The 21,204-nt window shown below is 41.1% G+C and overlaps 1 protein-coding gene across 1 annotated transcript; it reads left to right on the top strand.

The window, feature by feature from the left end:
- The first annotated feature begins 266 nt into the window (after positions 1–266).
- Positions 267–6,740, top strand: hsd11b1la (hydroxysteroid (11-beta) dehydrogenase 1-like a). Its single transcript, XM_051375545.1, has 6 exons — positions 267–475; positions 4,201–4,331; positions 4,532–4,735; positions 4,813–4,906; positions 5,723–5,888; positions 6,421–6,740. Exons 1-6 carry the CDS (start codon positions 391–393, stop codon positions 6,602–6,604), a joined length of 864 nt encoding a protein of 287 aa, XP_051231505.1. The 5' UTR covers positions 267–390; the 3' UTR covers positions 6,605–6,740.
- The last annotated feature ends 14,464 nt before the right edge of the window (positions 6,741–21,204 follow it).

Genomic DNA, 21,204 nt, shown 5'->3' with positions numbered 1-21,204 from the left:
CAGCGACAGATTCGTTATTATGGCCTTTTTTTTTTTTTTTTTTTGCTCCTTTGGCCAATTAAATTACAATTTGACGCCTTGATAATAAAAACTGTTATTTTAAAGTAAAGTGTTTTTTTTGTTTTTTTTTTATAAATAACAAACAGATATATTTAATTATTTCTGTCTGAGAAACTGGCCCAGGCCGATTCCAGTTCAATGAACCTTTTATCTGAACAACACACCCCGTTCATACCATACATGTCAAGAGAGAGGAGGGGTTAACTTACATAAATGGCATTTGAGTTTCCTCATTTCTCCTCACATTGAGAGACAGATCTGGAAACTGGGACTGTGGAAGTTTAGGCTCACCCCTAAAAGCTTAAAGTTAACCACCAACAAGTTCACAAAATGGGAACTTTCGTGAAAATCATATTAGCTAGCGTATGTGTTGCATTCCTTGCTGTCAAGTGGACTGCACCCAGTTTTGATGCAGGTAAGAGAGACGCATACAGCTGTTGATAGCCGGTCATTTGTTTTTATTGTTCCGTTTGGTCACTTTAATAGCAGCAGGCATGCAGATGTAGCTCAGTGACAAAGCGATGGCAGGTGGTGTGAGATCCACAGGTGGTCAGTGTATGTGTCTATATGTGTTATAGGTGACACACATGGGAGGAGATTGTGCTACAGTGAGACAATCAGTCCTTGCCTAAGGGTTAAAAATAACTTGCCATCTTCACATTTTAAGACCCCAGTAAAAATGTCAAGTGATAAAGTCATGAACATACAACTTGTCAAATAATGAAACCTAATAATCAAATAATGCACATGTAACAAACAGCGTTCTACAGGATGTAAATTAAAGTAATTGGCCAGTTTTACCTGATTTAGCTAAATTGCTATTGGATTAAAAAATAGTCTGACTGCTAATGCAGTGCTTTCTCCCACCTATAAGAACCCTTTGAATGCATGCTGTCTAATGTAACATTAATGTCTCTATTTAATATGTGTGGCATTTACTGTATTATATTTCATGATTACATTTTTATGAAAAAACAAAACAAATTGAACTATGTAAAAAAAATGTCTTGCAAATCTAGAAAATCTAGGCTTCAGTCATATTGTGGTGGATATCCCATGTTTTTTTTATGTTTGATTCTCTTCCCACATCTCTCTATTATTGAACTTATATCTATATATATTATATAGATATAATATGAAACTATATTGGTTAAAGAACTACTGGAAGGTATAGGCTGCTAAAAGTTACTCAACATACCCAGACAATGCGATCATTTTGTTGAGCGAGATCATTTCAGAAAATGTTATCCCCTTACTGATAAGCAGCCTATAAGACCAACTATTTAGGTATAACATTACAATAAGCAAAATCCCATATCATATCTAATCACGCAATCAATGTTGTATTGATATATTGCTGGAATGTGGCCCAGGATGTTACTGTTATATTCCTACAGGTTTATAATTTCAGACAAAAAAAAACTGTAGTAAAGTAACACATACACATACATATATTATAACACATTAACAAAATGGTTCAAACTGCTAAAATTGAATGCAGCAATCTCTAGCCCCATCACATTATGGTCTATTGCATTGTGGATCATATAATCTGTAGCATGGTATCACTACATGGTATCACTCCCATGTAAACTAATCATGTTTTACATGCACAAAATATGGTAATAAGGGTAAATGGACCTCTACTTGTATAGCGCCTTTCTAGTCTTCCGACCACTCAAAGCGCTTTTACACTACATGGCACATTTGCCCTTTCACACACATTCACACAGCCCATCAAACAGAAACTAACTTATTCATACACATTCACACACCAGGAGCCAAGGATCGTACCAACAACCTTCCGATTAGGGGACGACCCACTCTGCCTCTGCGCCACACAATATCTGTGTATAATAACAATGGTGCAAGTTTAAAGTTCCCCTGGGGAAATTTGGGAAAGGGAGCACAAACTGAGTGAGTAATTGGGGATAATCTGACACACTATCTGCTTGTGACTTATAGAAAGAGAGGACAGCATTTATCAATGCTGGGAGGACGCAGTGTACAGAGCTTCCACAAGTAATAAAATTATATGGTTTGAGTCAATGGGGTAGTGTTAATGTACGTGCACATCCCCATGTAAGGTTTTCAACAGCTGCAAAAGTATGTGGCCTTCTAAAAAGCAACTACCACAGCTAATACAACAGCTTTTGTCATTTTATATAACAACACTTTACAAATGGAGAATGAAATTTGATGATTTGTTTCATATGCACTATGAATTTATAGACATACAGCACAAAGGTGCAGTGTCCTGGAAGGGCAGTTTTGCCTGTAATCTCAGCAAACTCTTCCTTTCTTATCTTTTCACGTGTGGAAACAACAGGAAGAGAATATGCGGTTGACTGCACACTTGGCTGTTAAGGCACCAAAAGCAGTGACCAGTGCACTGGATAACATCAAAAACTGGAAAATTTCCTGTGTATTAAGTTAATAAATAAACACAATATCTGAACATTTTACCATCTTGTTCAAAGAGGGGACAGAAGATTGTGGCTATATATACCGGCACCTCCGACCTCCAACTCACACAATGAGTCTAATGAGCAAGAAGTCAAAGTCGAGACGTTTCACTATAATGTTGACATACATTGAGGACTTTGATTGGTTTATCTATTTATGGCAAAGTCCTATAGATGCTGACTGATTCTAGATAAAATAGAGATTGTGGTGTTATAAATTTGCTCTTCAGAGGTTCTGAAACCGAGACTGAAATCGCGACACAAAAGTCCACGGTCTCGTGTCGCGGATCCGAGAGACAGAACCGCGACACACTCGCTCCCTGGACCGTTGAGCTCCCGTTAAGACAGTGTAACTGCGGCGGTGGCGGCGGCCTGTGGGGTGGTAGCAGTGTACGCCTATATCGTATTTGTATTGACAATAAGTTATTCTAGGTAATTTTCCACCTTGTTTTAGTGTTTATTTACTACTTTAATCTGCTCCCTTTCTGTTCTCCCCACACTCACACACAGCACACACACCTAGCCTGGACCTCTGCTCACTCTATTGATGGGTCGGTTGCGAACGATCCGGCTCTAAGAGCCGGCTCTTTGAAGTGAACGACGGGAGCCGGCTCCTGATTGGGAGCCAGATCCGAATTTTTTTTCTGTTAAAGCCACGTGATTGGTTAAGATGTGTGGCGGCGTCTGTGTATCTACACTCAGCAGGAGGGGGGAGGGAGGGGTTACAGACGCACAGTGACCACATATGTGATAGACGGTTTAAAGGCAGAGTGTAGACTGTGCAAAGTTCAAAATTTCATATTGAGCAGCTTTTTGTCTAATTGAGATGGGTCTTTGTTTTTGTATTTTATAATTTATTTTTGTAGCACTTTTCCATGTTGAGTATATTAATAAATCCATATAAATAATAAACATGATATGATGTATGTATTTACATTAGATATTCATTTTACACATAATTTGGTAATAAATTAATTTAAGCAACAAAAAATCTGAGGAGCCACTTGGGAGCCGAAAGAGCCGGCTCTTTTTAGTGAGCCGAGCCAAAGGAACCGGTTCTCTAAAAAGAGTCGGAATTCCCATCACTAGGTCACTCACGGCAAACACGCCCGCTTGCTCCGCCTCTTTCTGTCTCTCTCTCCCTGTCTGTGTCTCTGCTGACTTTCTCCATCAGCAGTACTTTCATAAACTCAGTTTAAGTGCGCCGCATGTGGGTCCAAACCAAAACCAACGTTAGTGAGTGACATCTGCAGTGGTGCGTTCACTGACGCTCCGTAATGTAAGATTTCTGCCGTATACGCTTAATGTAATATCAGATAACATGTCTCTCTCTCTGTTTCTCTGCAAAATGAGGAAACGGGGAAAACTGCGGTATGAATCGAACCGTGGCTCAAAAATCGAGGTCTGAACCGAACCGTGGATTTGGTGAATCGTTACACCCCTAACAAATAACAGTTCAGTGTCATCAAGTTCAGTTTCAAAACTTAATCTACTTTTAGAAGTTTATAGCATATACCTGTTGGAACAAATACCTGCCCCAGCACAATGCCAGTATCATAATCAGCATTTAAAAGACTGTGTCAGTGGCACTCAAATTTAAATGTTTATTAATTTCCATCAACACAACTGTGGTTACAGCACATATGTCATTTTGTGGGTCTCATGTATTTCACAGACTCTCTCAGAGGTGCCAGGGTAGTGGTGACTGGGGCCAGTACAGGTATTGGTGAACAAATGGCATATCACTACGCCCGCTTTGGAGCCCAAATAGTAATTACAGCAAGAAGGGAAAAAGTATTACAGCAGGTCAGTAAACAACATATAAATGTACTCAAACCAGTAAGTGTTAATTATTATGTAAACTGCCTGAGGAGTGCACTATAAATACATGTACAGTGTATTTCTAGAAACTTGAGTTGAAGGTTGAAGGGCACAAGTTTTTTCAAGACTGTTTTCTGCACCTGCATTGGACAGTTAATACATTCCCCCTGATCTTTGCTTTACAGGTGGCAGAGAAGTGTCTGAGTTTGGGAGCCCAGAAAGCGCTCTACATAGCAGCCGACATGGCCACTGAATCAGATCCTGACGAAGTGGTAGATTTTGCTCTGGAAAAGCTTGGGGGATTGGATTACCTGGTTCTCAACCACATTGGCCCGAGCCCCTTCACATTGTGGGACGGAGATGTGGAGCACACCAGGTGGCTGATGAAGGTAGTGCAGCATTTTGATTGTCTATCAGCACATTAAATGTGGGGAATGCACTGAATGTGCATGTGTGCTTTCCAAAGGTCAATTTCTTCAGCTATATTCAGATGGCTTGGAAAGCTATGGCCTCCCTCGAGCAAAGTAAAGGATCGCTGGTGATTGTTTCTTCACTTTTAGGTAGGTTTGCCACATCATTTTCATACATAATTTGATTGACTTGACTTTTAAACATATACATGTACCTATACGTACCTCATTATTTTCATCAGTTTTTTAAAAAGAATAATGACAATTAACTTTTTCGTAACAAAGTTACAAAGTTGTTTCTGAGGAAAAGAAAAATTAATACAAATAAAAAAACACGATGAAAAATGTTATGTTGTCAAAACAATCTAATCTCAAGGTCTTTTTAGTAGCTTTTAGAGCTTTCAGTTGTCTCACATGACCTTGATTGGTAGTCATGGAATTGTATATCTTCAAATTTAAATTTTTTGAGCACTTTAAAGAATAGTGGAGTTGTTATGTTAGAAAAAAATCTAATATAGAATTCCTGCCAAAGAAGACAATGTAATATGATCAAACGCTCCTACAACAGCTAATAAATGCTCCTCGTAGTGAGATGGTTTTGTACAGTATGAAAAATGTTGAAACACTAAATCTATTGGAAATATCTCATATTTAGTATTTACCCAGTGCTTCTGATCTTTTTTTGCTATTTGATGAACAAATAAACGACCAAAACCCGTAATAGGATGGATTTGTGCTCCTTAGATGAGTTTAGTTACAAATATATGTAAATCCAAAGGACATTTTGTCCTTGCTTTTGAAGATTTTGGAAATATTAAAATCCTGATGAATCCCACTAAAGTTCTTAATTTGTATGTTTGCACCAGACAAGATCATATTGTGCGTACAATAGTTTCATAAATGAGGCCCAAAAAAGGCCACAATAGAGTCAAAACAGTGTTGGAAAACCTGACTGTTCCTTCACAGGTAAAATGCCCAGTCCTTTTGTGGCACCGTATACTTCAACAAAATTTGCATTGAATGGTTTCTTCGGGGCCCTTCAGCATGAGCTGGCTATGAAGAAGAGCAATGTGTCCATCTCTATATGCACACTGGGGCTCATTGATACCGAGGCGGCAATGGAGAAAGTCAGGTTAGTCAAATACACAGTTACTAATGTTAACCAAAGTCCAAATGCAAAGTGTCTCACAGCTACAGCAAAGTGATCACTGACACTTTTATAATGATATTTAAAAGGGAAGGGGGCAGGCAACAAAGAAAAAAAAACAAAACAAAAAAAAAACATAATAGATATAATATATAATTCAGAATCATTAAGGGGGGTGGACTCAGTTGTTTGTTGATTCTTCATTGATAGTAAATTTAGATATGAGAGGAGGCGGTTTCCATTAGAGCCCATTGGGGTTGTTTGTCGAGTGTCATATTTGTTTTCCAGAAAAGAAGTTTGTTGATGTTGCAGCCTCCTTTCGATCTGGGGAGTTGAAAGACCGTTCTCTTGAGATATGCTTGCTTATTACACCATAAACAATGAGTTTATCATTTGATCAAGTGTGGAGAAAAATATTGGAATATGTTGGAAAGCATATAAAAACTATGGTAGCCCCTGCACATCTTTTTCTACTGCTATCCGCTGTTCTTAAATGTAATATTTTTCTGTGTCCTAGGGGTGTCACTAATGTACCAGCCTACCCTGCCACAGATGCAGCCTTGAACATCATCATTACAGGAGCTACAAGACAGCCAGAGCTCTTCTACCCTTGGTTCACCCACATTGTGACTCTCAGTAAAGACTGGTTCCCTGCCATCACTAACTATTTCATCCAGAACTCCTACAACTACATTCCATGAAAAACATTCATCTGTAGTACCATTATTCAGTACATGGGTTAATATTACTATTCAGTATGAGCTGTTGCATCATATTCATCATGTATTGATACACACTGGGCATGATGATGCTGTAGACAGCCCTGTCTGTAATCGATATATTCCACTACCCAGATTTAGTCTTAATATTTTACTAATATTTAACCTTCCAGTTTGAAAATAGTTTTTCCTTACAGCTAAACTGACCAGAATACTATATATAACAAAGTGAATCCCGTCCACCTTTCCTCATCTTGCCTTTGGTAGAGGTCCAGTTATAAAAACTCCATGGGGGAGAACATCTTATGGATTGGGTTTGTTTCATTTTGGCCTACCTCAAAGAGATTTTTTTTAAAAAGGGCTTAAATCTACACAGTACAACCAATGTGGACCATCAGCTAAGGCACCAATAGCCATTACACGCAAATTAAAAAATTCCACCCAGTACTCAGAGCACAACACGTGGAGCAGTACACAGTAGGAGAACACTCAACAGACGAGTGTCAGGAAAAGGACGTTTCTGAAGAGCAGAGGACACCTTCAGGATTCAGTGATGGTTGGAACATTTGACATTACTACAGTTCTGTGGTGAAAGTGAGAGGCTTGGTGAAAGAAGAAGACATTTTCTCCCAGTCGTACTGTATTTATCTTTATTGTAAAACATTTCCTTTCTGAGTGATTTTGGGGATAGTGAAATAGTCACTAGAGGTGACAGGATCACCGCACAAAGACCGATTATAAACTCTGCAACCACTGATTACTAATTGTAAAACTGATTGGAACCCTTGAACATTAAAATCATTTTGTTTTTAAAACATTCAGTCCTACACACTCAAAAGAATCAAGTACATGCTCAGTACCGTACCTCAGAGGCATTTAACAGAATGAAAGAATACATTGAATGTCCACATGGGGGCAGTAGTGCCAAAGTAGTAAAGTAAGGCTACTTCATCCTATTTACAGCAACCAGTCCATTCTCTGTTGAGGAAAAAAATCCTTGATAGCACATCGTCATGCATTTGATGGTGATGTAGCAATGTGGCTTGAAATAGTTTTATACAGTACTGGAGAATTGTGTCCTGTTTGTTCTCAGATTGAATCATCTGACTTTCTTTTTTTTTTAAACCTCCATCACCATATCAATTCTCACCCTCCCTGTTCCTTTTCCTGTCTTCACTGTTCTCCACCCCTGGATTTCTCTCCATCTCCTCCATTCTTCTCTATTTCATTTAGTTTCTTCTTTCCAAAGCTGGCCACAGTAGGCATTGCAGACTTCCTACAGAGCAGGACTTTCTCAGCGGGTTCCTTTGTGTCTTTGTTCATCATCCCCCAAAAGCACTGCAGGCGTCCTGTGAAGCTGTTGGCTCAATCCATCCTGGTGGTCTTTTCTTTATTGTAATACACCCTAGAGGTTGTACCCTGCTGATAGAGTGGTTTTCTACTGTATACCACAGAGTGAGTTGTCATTGTCAAAAACAAATGCCTCGCTAAAAATTATAGTGTGATTTGAAAAAAAAAAAAGTTGAGAAGCAAAAAGAAGAACACTTTCTCCAGGATGCATATGAATGACTCTCCCACAGCAAGAAGAAGTGGCCTTGAATCTGTAATCTAAAAGTTTGCACAGTTCTCAAGCGCTTTGCTGTATTCATGTAGTCTTTCGGTCGATATGACTGATGGGGAGATGTCATTGGAATACACGTTCTCTTACTCCTTATCTTGACACTTCATGATTTGAGAGGATTGTAGAGACGGTATAATCTCCCTGCAGATGCCGTGGAAAGAAAAAAAAACTCTCCTTTTTCTGTCTCTTTCTCTGTCACACACACAAATATGGTGGGGCCTCCAGGGGAGGAGAGCAGGCATGGCCTGGGAGAACAGCCAGAAACACCTGCAACAGATTAGTGTTCCTAATGCTAGGTAATAAATCCTCTCACCCTTCTCTAGCATCTCCATCTCCACCAAGCATGGGTCTTATAGGCTGAGGAGCATCCACCCACAACACTCACACACACACACACACACACACACACGAACACACACACACACACACACACACACACACACACACACACACACACAATAGTAACAAACACTGAAACCTTGATACATCCATGAATCTATTTATTTTGTCTTTCTCTGTTATTATACACTGCCGAGCATGCTGCAAATGAAACTATACTTACATAATCACTATCCTGTTGGTTCAGTATCATGGAGATTTTCCCCAGGGTTTTAAATTAGACTGGGCTCTATATCAAGATCAAACATTTTAATTATGACTGCAAACAGCCAAGGCCAAGACCAAAGCTGAGGCTGGCTGCTTTACTGACTACACATAAAACTTGAAAGGTGGCAGACTGATTGGCCAATTGGACTCTTACTTACAGAGGTTTGTAATGGAGGGTGAATTCTGCTTTAATATCCGTGATACAGCGTATTATTTAATCTCTATGTCGACCGATAAAGAAAGACTATCTGCCTATATGCTACAGTAGTAAAATCAAACGACATGTAAAATAAGTCTATAACCTATTGCCAGATAGCATACGTTACGTCCTCGATTTTATATTTGCACACGACGTTTGCTGATGCAGCAAAAATTTCACGTTTCAGACCATAAATAGTCACCTATCCATGGCAATAATGCAGTGCACCTCAACCATCGTGCACCAGTCCCAATTTATGATTCTTTCTTGTCCTGCTTCTTTGAGCACAAAGGACACTGCTCCACAAATCTCTGTCCAGCTTCATCCATCAGTTGCTTTGAGCATTATAGAAAGAGCAGCCTTGATGTACACACACGCATTGTGACATGCATGTTCACTGGCTTGTGTGTTATTATGTGTGTGTGTGACATTTATCATCCACTGACTTTTGGGAATGGGTGACCAACTGGTGAGAATAGGACTCAGAAGCCTTCTGTGTGAAGGTGGAAGTAGATATGGCAGAGTAAACCATGAGCAAGAAGTAACACACAGATGTGTTATATGTGTGTGTTGGTGTAAGCCTGCAACATGGCACAGAGAGACATGACTCATGGAAAGAAGATAAAAGTAGCGATTGAAAGGAGTTTCACATTCAAAATAGATCATTTTAAAGATGTACCTGAAATATATTTGTCGCCAAATATATTCATAAAATTCTCTTATAAGAATGTGGTCATTGAAGAAATAATTCGACATTGCGGTAAATAAGCTTATGTGCTTTCTAACATGAGCTATTTGGCGATAGCTTATTACGGTAATTAACATTATTGACAGGGTCAATATGTTTTCTGCAAACTTTTCTTTTTAGTGCTTTCACAACACACTGTAGATTAGTTCGGAAATGTGAATTATTTCCGTGGTGCAATATGTACTGTGTCACTGCATATAGTAGTGAAGCACACATGTAAGTGTACTATAGTAGTTTATACATAATGTTGCTGAATAAAGGAAATATGTGAAGATGCACTGTATATAATGCATGTAGGCTAGTCTAGAGTCCTATACATATTTTGCACTTTGGTGATGTAAATGTTATCGTAAATCAAATTTCCTTCATTTATTGGCTCTTCAAGCACCAGCCATTGATCTACGTAGTTGTGTGAACCGATTCATTTTGAAAAGAATGTTAATCTGCCTGAATACTGAGCTTGTGCATGACCTCTGAAAAGTTTTCACAAAACATTGAGCTATGATAACAAAAGGAGAGAGTGAGCGAGAGAGACGGAGGGAAGGGGGGAGCGAGATGAAAACCTATGAAAGGGAGCGTTAGTGTGAATAAAAACTGTGGGTGTGAGAGGTGGCTGAGGTGGCCCTGTGACCCATGACCTCCTTCCCCCAGGTCCATTCAGAGCAGCACAATGGTTGACACCTGTGTCCTTTCAGTACTGGCACTATTATTATTTACATCAGTCAGTGGGAGAGAGAGAGAGAAAGACAGAAAGAGGCCAGAGGTGCTGTGAAGCAGAGTGCACCAGCCTCATGCCAACAACACCCCCCTCTTCCCCTCTCTCTTTCAAAGACAGGTGCCTTCCCATCTCTCTCTCTCTCTGTCTGCCGGTCTCTTCCTCTTTAATTATTTCAGATAACTCCAAACACATCGGCGGAAGGGACGGGGTGTTTTTACATCCTGTACCTGATGGTCCGCTCTTCTGTTTCACCATTAACACAGAGGGTGTCAGATTGGGTTAAGGGGAAAAAAGTTGAAAATGTTAATGCACACATCTGTTAGCAGAAATCCACAAAATGGCCGCTGCTGATTTCTCTTGATAATTTGGCACCTGCAGATGCAAGAAAGAATAATATGACCAAATCAAAAGTCGTTATTTTCCCAAACCGACATCAAAAGCACTTGCTAGCACAGCCAAAACAGTTTCAGTTGCATCTGAAATGGTTCGTTATAGAGTGATACACAGAGATTTGAGGGTATGTACAAGTATAATGATGTTCGCAGGACAATCCGTTCGTTATGTTCTTGTCATTTATCCCTCTCCTCTTGCTGATCAGGCTGGTGGGGCGAGTCACAGGGAGCATGGGTGGCAGGCTGGGGGTTACATGAATTCTTTTTTTTTTTTTCATTGGGGGAGAGAAAGCCCAATTAACAAAGGATAAGAAGTGAACCGTAAACACCCTCAACAAGGCCCAACAAACCTACAAGAACAAGAGCTGTCTCTCTCTCTCTCTCTCTCTCTCTCTCTCTCTCTCTCTCTCTCACCCCCCTCTGCTGACCACTCCTCCCCTCCTCCTCCTCCCCCCCTCTTGCTCACTCACTCTCTCTTCCACTTCCCTCACAAAAGGAAGGCTCAGAGCTTACAAAGTGCCAATTAACACTGAATGTTTGCCCCTCGCACCTCCCTCTCTGAACTGCTGACAGCTCTGGTGTTTGGGTTAATACCAAAGGCCTGCAAAGAATTATAATTCTCCTCCTTGCCCCATCCCCCCTTCTCTCCCTCTCCTATCCTTTTATTTTGTTTCCAATGGGGTGGTTTTACAGTTCAATGCACAGTCAAAGGGTGATATAAAATGACTTTCCAAAGAATTTCATTTGGGGAGAAGAGGGGCTGTGTTGCATTGGGGCTGCCCAGGGCAGGATCAGGGATAGGGGGGGACCCTGGTGAGGCAGAGAAAGAGAGACCATAAATTAGTAGTTAAAAGATTTGTATCAACTTATTTGTGGTATGCGTTTCTTTACTTTTGCACAATCAATAAAAGTATCTTTCCCTATGTTAATTTTTGTCACTAAAGAAGACATTCCTCCTTTGGGCTTTGTTCGCTATTTCTTCCCCTATCATCAGCACATTGTATGCAAAAAAATAATACAAACATGACCTCAAGTGAACACACATACAGTACATGCACACACACACACGCACACACGCACGCACGCACGCACGCACGCACGCACACACACACACACACACACTTTCTCACTCATTGGAACTGTAGGTCCCACTTGAGATGAAGATAGCAGTGAGGGTCATTTATCACAGGCAAGGCTGATGGCTGCTTGTTTTCCTCCCTTGTGAACTCCAATAAATAAGCCTACTGAATAAAAGAGCAGCCAATGAGAAGAGGTGAGAGGGTTAAACTCTGGGAGACACAGAGACCTCTAGACTCTTTAAGGGAGCTTCTGCCTGCACTCAATTCCCTGCCCAACTGGGTCTGCTTCGACAATTTATGACCTCGTGGGACCAGGTCTCTCTTCTCTTTCTTTACTTTGAGCTGAGGTGCCCAGTTTAAATGGGTTATTCTTGGGGATGGAGCAAAGCTTGAATTGGATTTTGCTCATTTTGAGAAAAGGCCCTGCTAGATCCCACTATAGTTTAAAAACACACTAAATATGTATTTTGTGGCTCCAGAGGGAGTTGCAGAAGATCTGATAAATGGCCTCAAGTGATGTCACTTGAGTCAAAGTCAAAGATCTGGTGGCGTAGAGGTAGAAAGAAGTGAGCTTATCAGACCTCAGCAGCTGGCTCCTTGTGTCTGCGTGAGGCTAGTGGTACAAGGCTACATTTGCAGCTACTAGCGATATACACCCTAATCTCCGACTCAAATATTGGCAGTCGAGTTGAGCAGCCGTCAGGTTTTCACGAGGAATAAGAATGTGTGGAATGAAAAAGACAATATGCTATATTAATTTAGATTTTGATTCTTAAAAACTGTTGACAAAGTGCAATGCTGCAATGCGAAACAGAAGGTCTACTCTTTTAATGGTTGTATCTAAAAGTAAACATTTTACGTTAAAGTGTGTAACTTTAGAAAGAAGACATAATAAAGTCCTCCACTTACAAATTAAAGGACCACTGTATCGTATTAAGTGGCTTCTAGCAGTGTAGTTGCAGATTACAACTCCCTCATCTCACGTCAAGTATTTAGATGAAAATACGGTGGCTGCAAAAAACTCCAAAGGCTCTATCTAGGACCACTGTTTGGTTTGTGCCTTCTGGGCTACTGTACAGACATGGTAGTTCAACATGGGGGCAGATAAAAACATCTCATTCTAAGGTAACGAAAACAGAACAATTCCTATTTCAGGTGATCATGCACTAATTAAAATGTTCCTATGAATATTATATTCCATTTCAGCCAATAGAGCCTGCTAAACGTTACATACACACACACACACACACACACACACACACACACACACAGTATTTTCAGTTGGCCATAGAAAACAGGGTGAGTGGTACTGGGGGCGTGGAACCAAGCCAGACTGGCTTTATTTACATTCAAGTAAGGGGAGCTGAGCAGAGAGCTGACATGACCTGACACGGTTCATGGTTCCACCAGTGAGGGTTGGCTGGGCCTCAATCTCAACCCTGGGACCCCGGGGTCAAAATACTCTGTAGCCTCTCTGGGATGAAGGTGGCTGAAGAGACATGTGACTCTGGCCTCTGCTTTAAATCCTGAATCCTGGGATTTACTAAAGATAAGGAGAGTGCTAAATAGGAACTTATAACTTGGGGCGATAGATGAAGAATTCACGTGGGAGTACAAAAAAACCCAGCATGCATGCGCAAGGAATCAGATTTCCACATTTCCAGACATATGATCGAGCTACAGTATATCATTTTTATCTGAAGATTTATTTGAAAACAGGTGCTCCTCCTTTGGCTGAGCTGCCAGGCAGTGAAGGAGCACTCAGTTTCCTCTCTGTAACATCTGATTCACATGAACTATAATTTCTGCTTGCCAAATGACAGATCCAAAGGTCAGTGATGTGGCTGTGTCAAATGAGGGTCGTGAGAACAGCAGAAAGGAGCACGTGCCTAGAATTAGATGAATGTCAAAAAAAAACTGCTTCTTTCTCAAGATCGAACACATGTGAGAGGACTCACTGTGGCCTAAGTGCAATTGCAGGTCTCTCTCTGTGAAACAGGATTTCCTCTTTCCTTCATTTCAGCATTCTTCTCTTTTTCCCTCGATCTTGCATCCTTTATTCCTCCCTAACCCATAGGAATTTCCTTCGATGGGACCATGATGTGAGTGGTGTGTGCATGTCTGGAGTCTGTGTGACCCTATCAGCACTGAGCAGAAAAAAGTAGACCGGCCACGGGGGCCGAAAGCCCTGCGGGACCCAAATCTGGCTCGGGATCCAGGAACGTTCTGCACCACATTGGATCTGGGGCTGTAACTCACCCTCTGTCTGTGGTTTGGGATGGTGTGGAGGTAGGGGTGAATCGCAGGTCAGCCATGGAAAAGCTTGCTTTATTGTCTGTCTCAGAGAATGAAAGATAGAGGGAAGAGAGGGAGAGAGAGAGAGAGAGAGAGAGAGAGAGAGAGAGAGAGAGAGAGAGAGAGAGAGAGAGAGATGGTAGGAGGTGAGGGTGGACGAGAGAGAGGAGGGAGGTTGGTGGTTGGACAAGAGGGGAGGAGAACAGGGAGGAAGAGGAATGCATTAAAAATTGGGATTGAAGAAGGTTTTGACATGTAGGTAGATGGTGAAAAAATGTATAAAGTCTGAAGGTAGAAAAGTTGGACACTTCTAATTCCACACGTCTGTCTCCCTCATCTGTGATTTTCAGGTCTTCCATATTGCAGACGGAAAGACAGCTCCCCCTCCGCAGAATGGCTGTAAGCACATGGCTATCTTTAAAGTTGAGCCAATACTCTTGACACAGTATTTGTATCAAACGGTAGATCAAAAGCAAGTCTTCAGTATGTATGTGCTCTACACTATAAGTAAAGGGCTTATGAAAGTTGTACTGAGTGCACTAGAATAGTACTGATTGGGACACTCATATGATTGAACATGGACCTATCATGCACATAAGCAGATTTGTAAATTTGAGTTCTCTGGGTTATCAAATGAGGTGATTTCTACCAGATTTTGGGTGTCAAAGTTCTTCTCTGAAAGTGATTGATGAGTGCTCTGTAATTGTCCATTGTGAGGAGATGTCAGAGGGAGACGGCATGTCACCTCGCAGTGAGAGTAAAAGAGCCAGCAAATGGAAGTGATTACATCTAATATTCTCCATCTGGGAGTGATTGCCTCAGAAGACAAGTTTCAAAGAGGAGTACAGCGGGGAGAAAAGAAAGAGGCAAAAGTAATTTGCACAGGATTTACAAATCTCCTGAATCGAATTTGGGAATCTTTGTGCACATCTTGTTCTATTCCCTCAAGACAATCACTCATGAAATGCACGCACACATGCATAAACAACTCACACTACTCTATTGCACAGATGTATTCATGCCGGTAAGATAGCCTGTTGCAAAAACTCTAACTATCCCAGAGAATATAGTTGTAATATTCACTGCAGCATGCTGGATCTTGAGGCTCACACATCAATACTCAATATATCTCGCTGTCTGTCTGTGAGCAATCACAAACCACCCAAGAAATGGTTGCCTGTGTGTCAGAGTTGAGCTGGAGCCAGGTCAGAAGTGATCAAAGACTGCTGAAGAGAGAGACGGAGAGAGAGAGAGAGGGTTATCTGGTCCCAATTACATTCAATCATGGGAAATTGGCAAAGTGCAAAGCGAGAGAGATCTTCATGATGAGAGCAGGAGGCCAGATGAGCCGAGGTGGTCCGCTGACATTTCTGACTTCACAGAGAAGATGGGAAAATGAAGATTGGGACTCTAGTAGAAACTTTTCTCCCTTTTTTTATTTTGAGTATTTCTCTTTACTTTTTGTTGTGGGTCACACTAACATTAACTTTACTGCTATTACTAGAACGACTTTATTTTCATTCAGAATTTTTCAGATTTGGTCAAGGGATAACATGATGACACAATGGAAAGATTACCTTGCCAATGTTAAACATGGCGTTACATATAAATAAATACATAAAAAGTGGAAAAGCCCTGACAAATACAAAAATTAAGAAAAATATAAAATATAAAATAGGTTTAAAAGGTGCTAGGGCTATTGGTTTAACCCATCTCCACCACACCATTACAAACTATTATTAGTACTATTATAGGCCTATTTAATATTTAGTTACACACTGACAAAGGAGCAGTGCAATAATATAATATAATATAATATAATATTTAACATAACATTCTTTACAAAACATTACAGTAATATGGTGTTGGGCATTACTTTGCGATGTACTTTCCAGTAACAAGTAGTGTAAGAGGATTACATCTTCTAATGAAAGTAAAGTAACAAGTAATGTAACTTTTCCTGCTAAGTAACAAGTAAATTCATCTAATGACTTTTTAAGGAAGAATGTTTAATGAGTAATTGATTACAGCCTTCAAGTAACTTTCAAAAATATTCTGCTAACAATCCTTAATTGTTTAATGGGGCAACAAAAAGCAAGATCAATACTTGGAAACCATTAAGAATTGAGGATTTAAATAATTAACTGCTGACAATGTGTGGCAATCTAATGATAAGTTAAGAAAACTTGGTGATCTAGCTCAAACAAAGGCTTCTCTTTGTATACAAAGGAATTGAACAGACCACGTTTCCCCACCTAATGATTGCTGATAAAGTGAGAGGAGATAACCAAACAGGCATAACAAAAGGGATTTCTCTCACTGAGGGTTTCACTCTGATTTGTCAAGTGGTTCCGTCTCCCTTCGGATTGGTCGGGAGCGCTCACCAAAGAATGCCAACAAAAAAGTGACCCTCCAGTGAGCACCTCCTCCCTCAGACCCCCTCCATCCCTCACCTCACCCTCCCTGATCCATGTCCCTCACCCATCCCCCCTTCCTTCTACCCTCCCCCCACCAGCCCTCTACCACCCCTCTCTCTCGTTCTCTCCCAGTTGCCTCACGGCTTGCTGTGACCCATCTTGCACCTCCCGAAGCCCACAACAGACGCTTGGTGTGTGAAGAAGGTCAGGAGTTCAGGCTTGGCTGAGGCTCCATCCCTCCCTCTGCACAGAGGAGGCCTGCCCTGCGGGTTTATAATTATCTGCCGTTGGCATTCAGCACAGGTTCAAGCACAGTGCAAGCGCTGGCACCAGCGTGGGGGGATGCGCTTGGCTACACACTTGGTGATTAGTTGTCCCTAATTGTCAGTTTCCTTGTTCATTTTTACCTTTCTCTCCCTCTCTCTGTCTCTCTCCCCCTTACCAGTTAGAACATCTTTACATAAAACTCGGCGCTTGGTTTATTGTCCCAAAAATTCACTCAGCTGTGCTTCTTTTCTGCTTCATTATTCTTTGGATCAGTCTTGCAACATTTTATAATTCCTCTCACAAGAAGGAAAAAAGTCTTCTATCTGGCATCTGGACATGAGGTTCCTTCTCACAGATTCATACATCCAGTAACTCAGATCTCAGAGTTCTCAAATCGAGTGGCAGGAACATGCAGTGCCTGTCCATCAACGCACCCACCAATTTTTTTTATCTAACTTACAGCCACAGGTAAACTCTAAGAGTCGAATAGCCTTTATAATTGACTCTCTGTGGATGAAGAGTGAACGCTGTTTTCCATTCCATTGCTTTTTATCATAAATTGAACGTCTAAAGGACTAATTCAAGGTTATCCTCATAGTGGGATGGCTGCTGAGACGACACACTGGAGAGTAGGACTTTCTAAACCTCACTGATGGCAGATGCAAGAAGCACACCATAAAATTCCTTCGAAGAGAAAACATGAGGAGAACTAAAGTTATATAGCCTCCACAGATGGTCTGTATGGGCCACAGTCACTGACATGGGGAAACCAGGTGGCCTTGAAGCTGTCGTATTCTTGTCTAAATATGTTTATGTCTTTGACCAGAATAAGTGTTCTTCATAGTCACCTTGAACTTGCGGTGTTTTGTTCTCAAAATTTCACAAGAATGTGCTTTCGGTACTGTGTACTGTTCCTACGATCTGAATTTATCTTCAGTATCAAAATGAATACAAATCGTTTTCTCTCAAATGTTGTATACATACTTTATCTCGTGATTCACTGCAGATTTTGCTCCATGTTTGTGGAGCAACTGAGTCAGTTTCAAAGGTGAGTGTAAGCTTTCCATCAGACATTTATATTGGCACTGACAGGCAGTGTGATAAATGACATTGGATAAATCCATTCCTCAATGCCTTCAGAGATGTCTCCGCACCATTAGTCACTCACACTAGAGATCTCTGCAAGAGTCCATCATTGCTGCTCTGAGAAACACATCTGCAGACCTTGAGACAGACCCTGAAATGGGCTGACAACTGAACCAATACTGTTGGGGGTTGTTGGGGGGGGGGGAGGAACAGCAGTCAGGCAGATGTGGGGCCTGGATGACTGCCAAGCAGCGCCCCGTCATCCTACAGCAGACCCTTCATCTCAATATGAGTGAGGGAGAAAGAGAGAGAGAGAGCAAGATGTGGAAAACAGCAGGGAGTAGGAGGAGGAAAGGGGGGACATGGATAGATTTTGTACAAAGGCTCCATGACTATTCCTTCATCTGAGAACATCCTCCAAAGCTCTTGGCATCATTACACCGTGACTGCACACCCACAGTTCAATCAGCAGTGCCAGCTGATGTTAAGGAGAAAAAAACAAATCGAATTTGAAATAATTTATTGTGCAAACACCTCAGTGAATGCAGCACCTTGACTGGCCTATTATTCTTTGACATTTTAGTGGAAAGTAGAACTAGTCCTTTGAGCCTTCCATAAAAATCTATATTTAACACATGCACAGATGGTTGGAATAAAACCCACATTTGCCCCTCTTCCCCTCTGTTTTTGGTGCTAGGAAGAAGTTGAGATTTTTGCCAATTTCCAAGAGCTATGTGAGATGAGACATGGACTTTTGACAGGTGTTTGTTTGAATATCAAACAGAGCTGTGGAGGCCTGCAGATGGCAGGCAGATTGCATTCCTGACAGGGGCTTCAGTCTGGGGCCGGAGCAGTGGGGGAGAGCCCATCTTTGCTCCGCAATGGTTCTCCAGAGGAATGGATGTACAAACTCTCTCGTCTGCACAACTATCATCATCATCATCATCATGGCCTTCACCACTGGAACAGACGTGTCTCCACTCTGAAGCACTTTTTCCATGAGCTGTGTGCAGAGATGGGCTTAGTGTTGGGTCACAAACAAAGACTTTAGTTTAGTGTTTGATGTTTGCTTTTGTGCATTCAGCAATATCTGTGTGACTGGATTTTCAACCAAAACACTTCACTTTGTAGAATTTGAAAGTATTTAACACAATATTTTAGTTTGAAAGGACCTGTTTGAAATAGATTTTTATGGGAAATAATTCAAAGAAAATGTTCACTGTGATGGGTTTCATGGAGACTTCAGCTCGTGGTTGTGATATGTGGCTGGAGACAATGTTTAGTGTTTGACTACATACAGGTTACGGTTAGAGGTATGCAGTTTAATATATTTTAGAGACAGCAAAGGGCAAGGGTAAAATTATTACCCAAACTATCAGTTGTAAACAGTCATCACTGTTTACAGACAGACTTCCTGGTTCAACTTTGACCTACCATACTTGGGTTTTGTACTCGCAATTTGTCTGTGCAAGGATAAATAACACTAATGTTTCACACGTGCTCAAGTTCTATTTTAAAGGCTAAATAAAGTGGTTTAGGTAATCTGGCTTGTTTACAACCTCTCATGTTTTGCCCTGTTGGGACTTCACTGTAGCGATGTTGCCACATTCCACAGATGCAATTTCTTGTGAGTACAAAGTTAGAAAATGTCTAATTGTGATTAGTAACACACAGTTGCAGTATGTTTTATAAGACATAACTGTCTCATAAATACAATATCCTGTATTGAAGAGGTTTGCTTTCCTCTGAAGACTCACTCACCTGCTCCTGACATTACTTAAATACTCATCTGAGGAGATGGTCAAGATTTTCTTGTCTCCTTAACTTTGTGTAAGAGTATGCCAATAACACTCTGAAGAAAGTATAGACCAGATAGATAGATAGATAGATAGATAGATAGATAGATAGATAGATAGATAGATAGATAGATAGATAGATAGATAGATAGATAGATAGATAGATAGATAGATAGATAGATTTGTAGTTTGGGTTTAGTTAAGTCAAAGCTCTTGTTTTATTCTTGAATTTCCCACCTGGTTAAGTAACTGATTTGCTGTAGAAATAAAATAAGTGGGAGGAAGGTATGAATAGCTGGCAAGGTGCATGTCGGTGAGTCAACAGACACCAGGCACTGCCAAAAAAAGGTCTATGTGGTGTGGGCTAACGCAGAGTCAAGTAAGTCATGTTGTTTGTTCTTGCCTCTATGCTCTGCTTCTTGTGACTGAATTTCTTTCATAAATCGTAATTGTATGCTCTCCTTGGCTTACACTGTGTTTTTCACTGTTGTTTGTTTCAAGCCTGTCATGTTAGACAAGAGCACAGTACAGCGCTTAGTTGTGGAGTGACTAAGGTGAATGGGAAACACTGAAGAAGAGGAGAGAGGACTGAAAACAGGCTCAGATCCGTTCCTGTAGACAGATCCTGAAGAACATGGCCAACGTCAACAGGAGCCAGGCCACAGCTCGGTGGTCCTGCCTACGCATACATCACCCATTTGGGTCTCATTACATAACCTCTTCACAGAACACAAAACTGGTTGAATGTAGTTCTGTTCGTTCTACAGGTTTTTATTCTACAGGCATTGGTAGCTCTGCAGCTGTATCTCTGTTCACTTTCATGCAGGTTCTGTGTGCCCACGAACAGCTTAGGAACTGAACCAGCAAGGATAAAACCCCAGAAGGAAAAGTGAAAATTCCCCATGGTTCTATTTTTTTCTTATTATTTTTGTAGAATGGAGAGACCTTTTTAAAAGCAATTCAAGACCATCTGTACTTTTAAGAAAAAACAAAGTCCACACAACGTGTACCAGATGTGCTTTCAGGCTCCACAGCCAAGTCTCCATCAGCAGCCTGCACTCTCCTTCCCCCGAGGGTGGCAGGCCGGCAGCATGCATAATGCCTGAGCTGTTTCATGCAACAGGTAGCCTCAATTTCCACATTCACCCCCACAGCTTTGTAGAAAAGCGCATTCTGCAGATCTCTCACTGTGAACAAACCCACAGAGGAGGAGAAGAGACTCTGTTCATCCTACAGCTCCATTGTGATTGTCCCCATGCTGCTTTCTACTGTAACAATGACCTGCGAATGAATGCACGGCCTCCAGAGCCCAGCCCCCACCCTCCCCTGACCCCGACCAGCGCTGAGGTAAAGACATG

Source organism: Dicentrarchus labrax, unplaced genomic scaffold, assembly GCF_905237075.1.
Source record: "Dicentrarchus labrax unplaced genomic scaffold, dlabrax2021, whole genome shotgun sequence".
In the NCBI taxonomy this organism is placed as follows: Eukaryota; Metazoa; Chordata; class Actinopteri; family Moronidae; genus Dicentrarchus; species Dicentrarchus labrax.
This window is presented reverse-complemented; position numbering and strand designations above follow the sequence as displayed.

What these genes read in the sequence shown, in the direction of transcription:
- hsd11b1la (XM_051375545.1), top strand. Translation starts at nt 391, where the DNA reads ATGGGAACTTTCGTGAAAATCATATTAGCTAGCGTATGTGTTGCATTC. An exon ending in TGCACCCAGTTTTGATGCAG is followed by an intron (nt 476 to 4,200) that starts GTAAGAGAGACG and finishes TGTATTTCACAG; the next exon opens with ACTCTCTCAGAGGTGCCAGG. An exon ending in GGGAAAAAGTATTACAGCAG is followed by an intron (nt 4,332 to 4,531) that starts GTCAGTAAACAA and finishes TTTGCTTTACAG; the next exon opens with GTGGCAGAGAAGTGTCTGAG.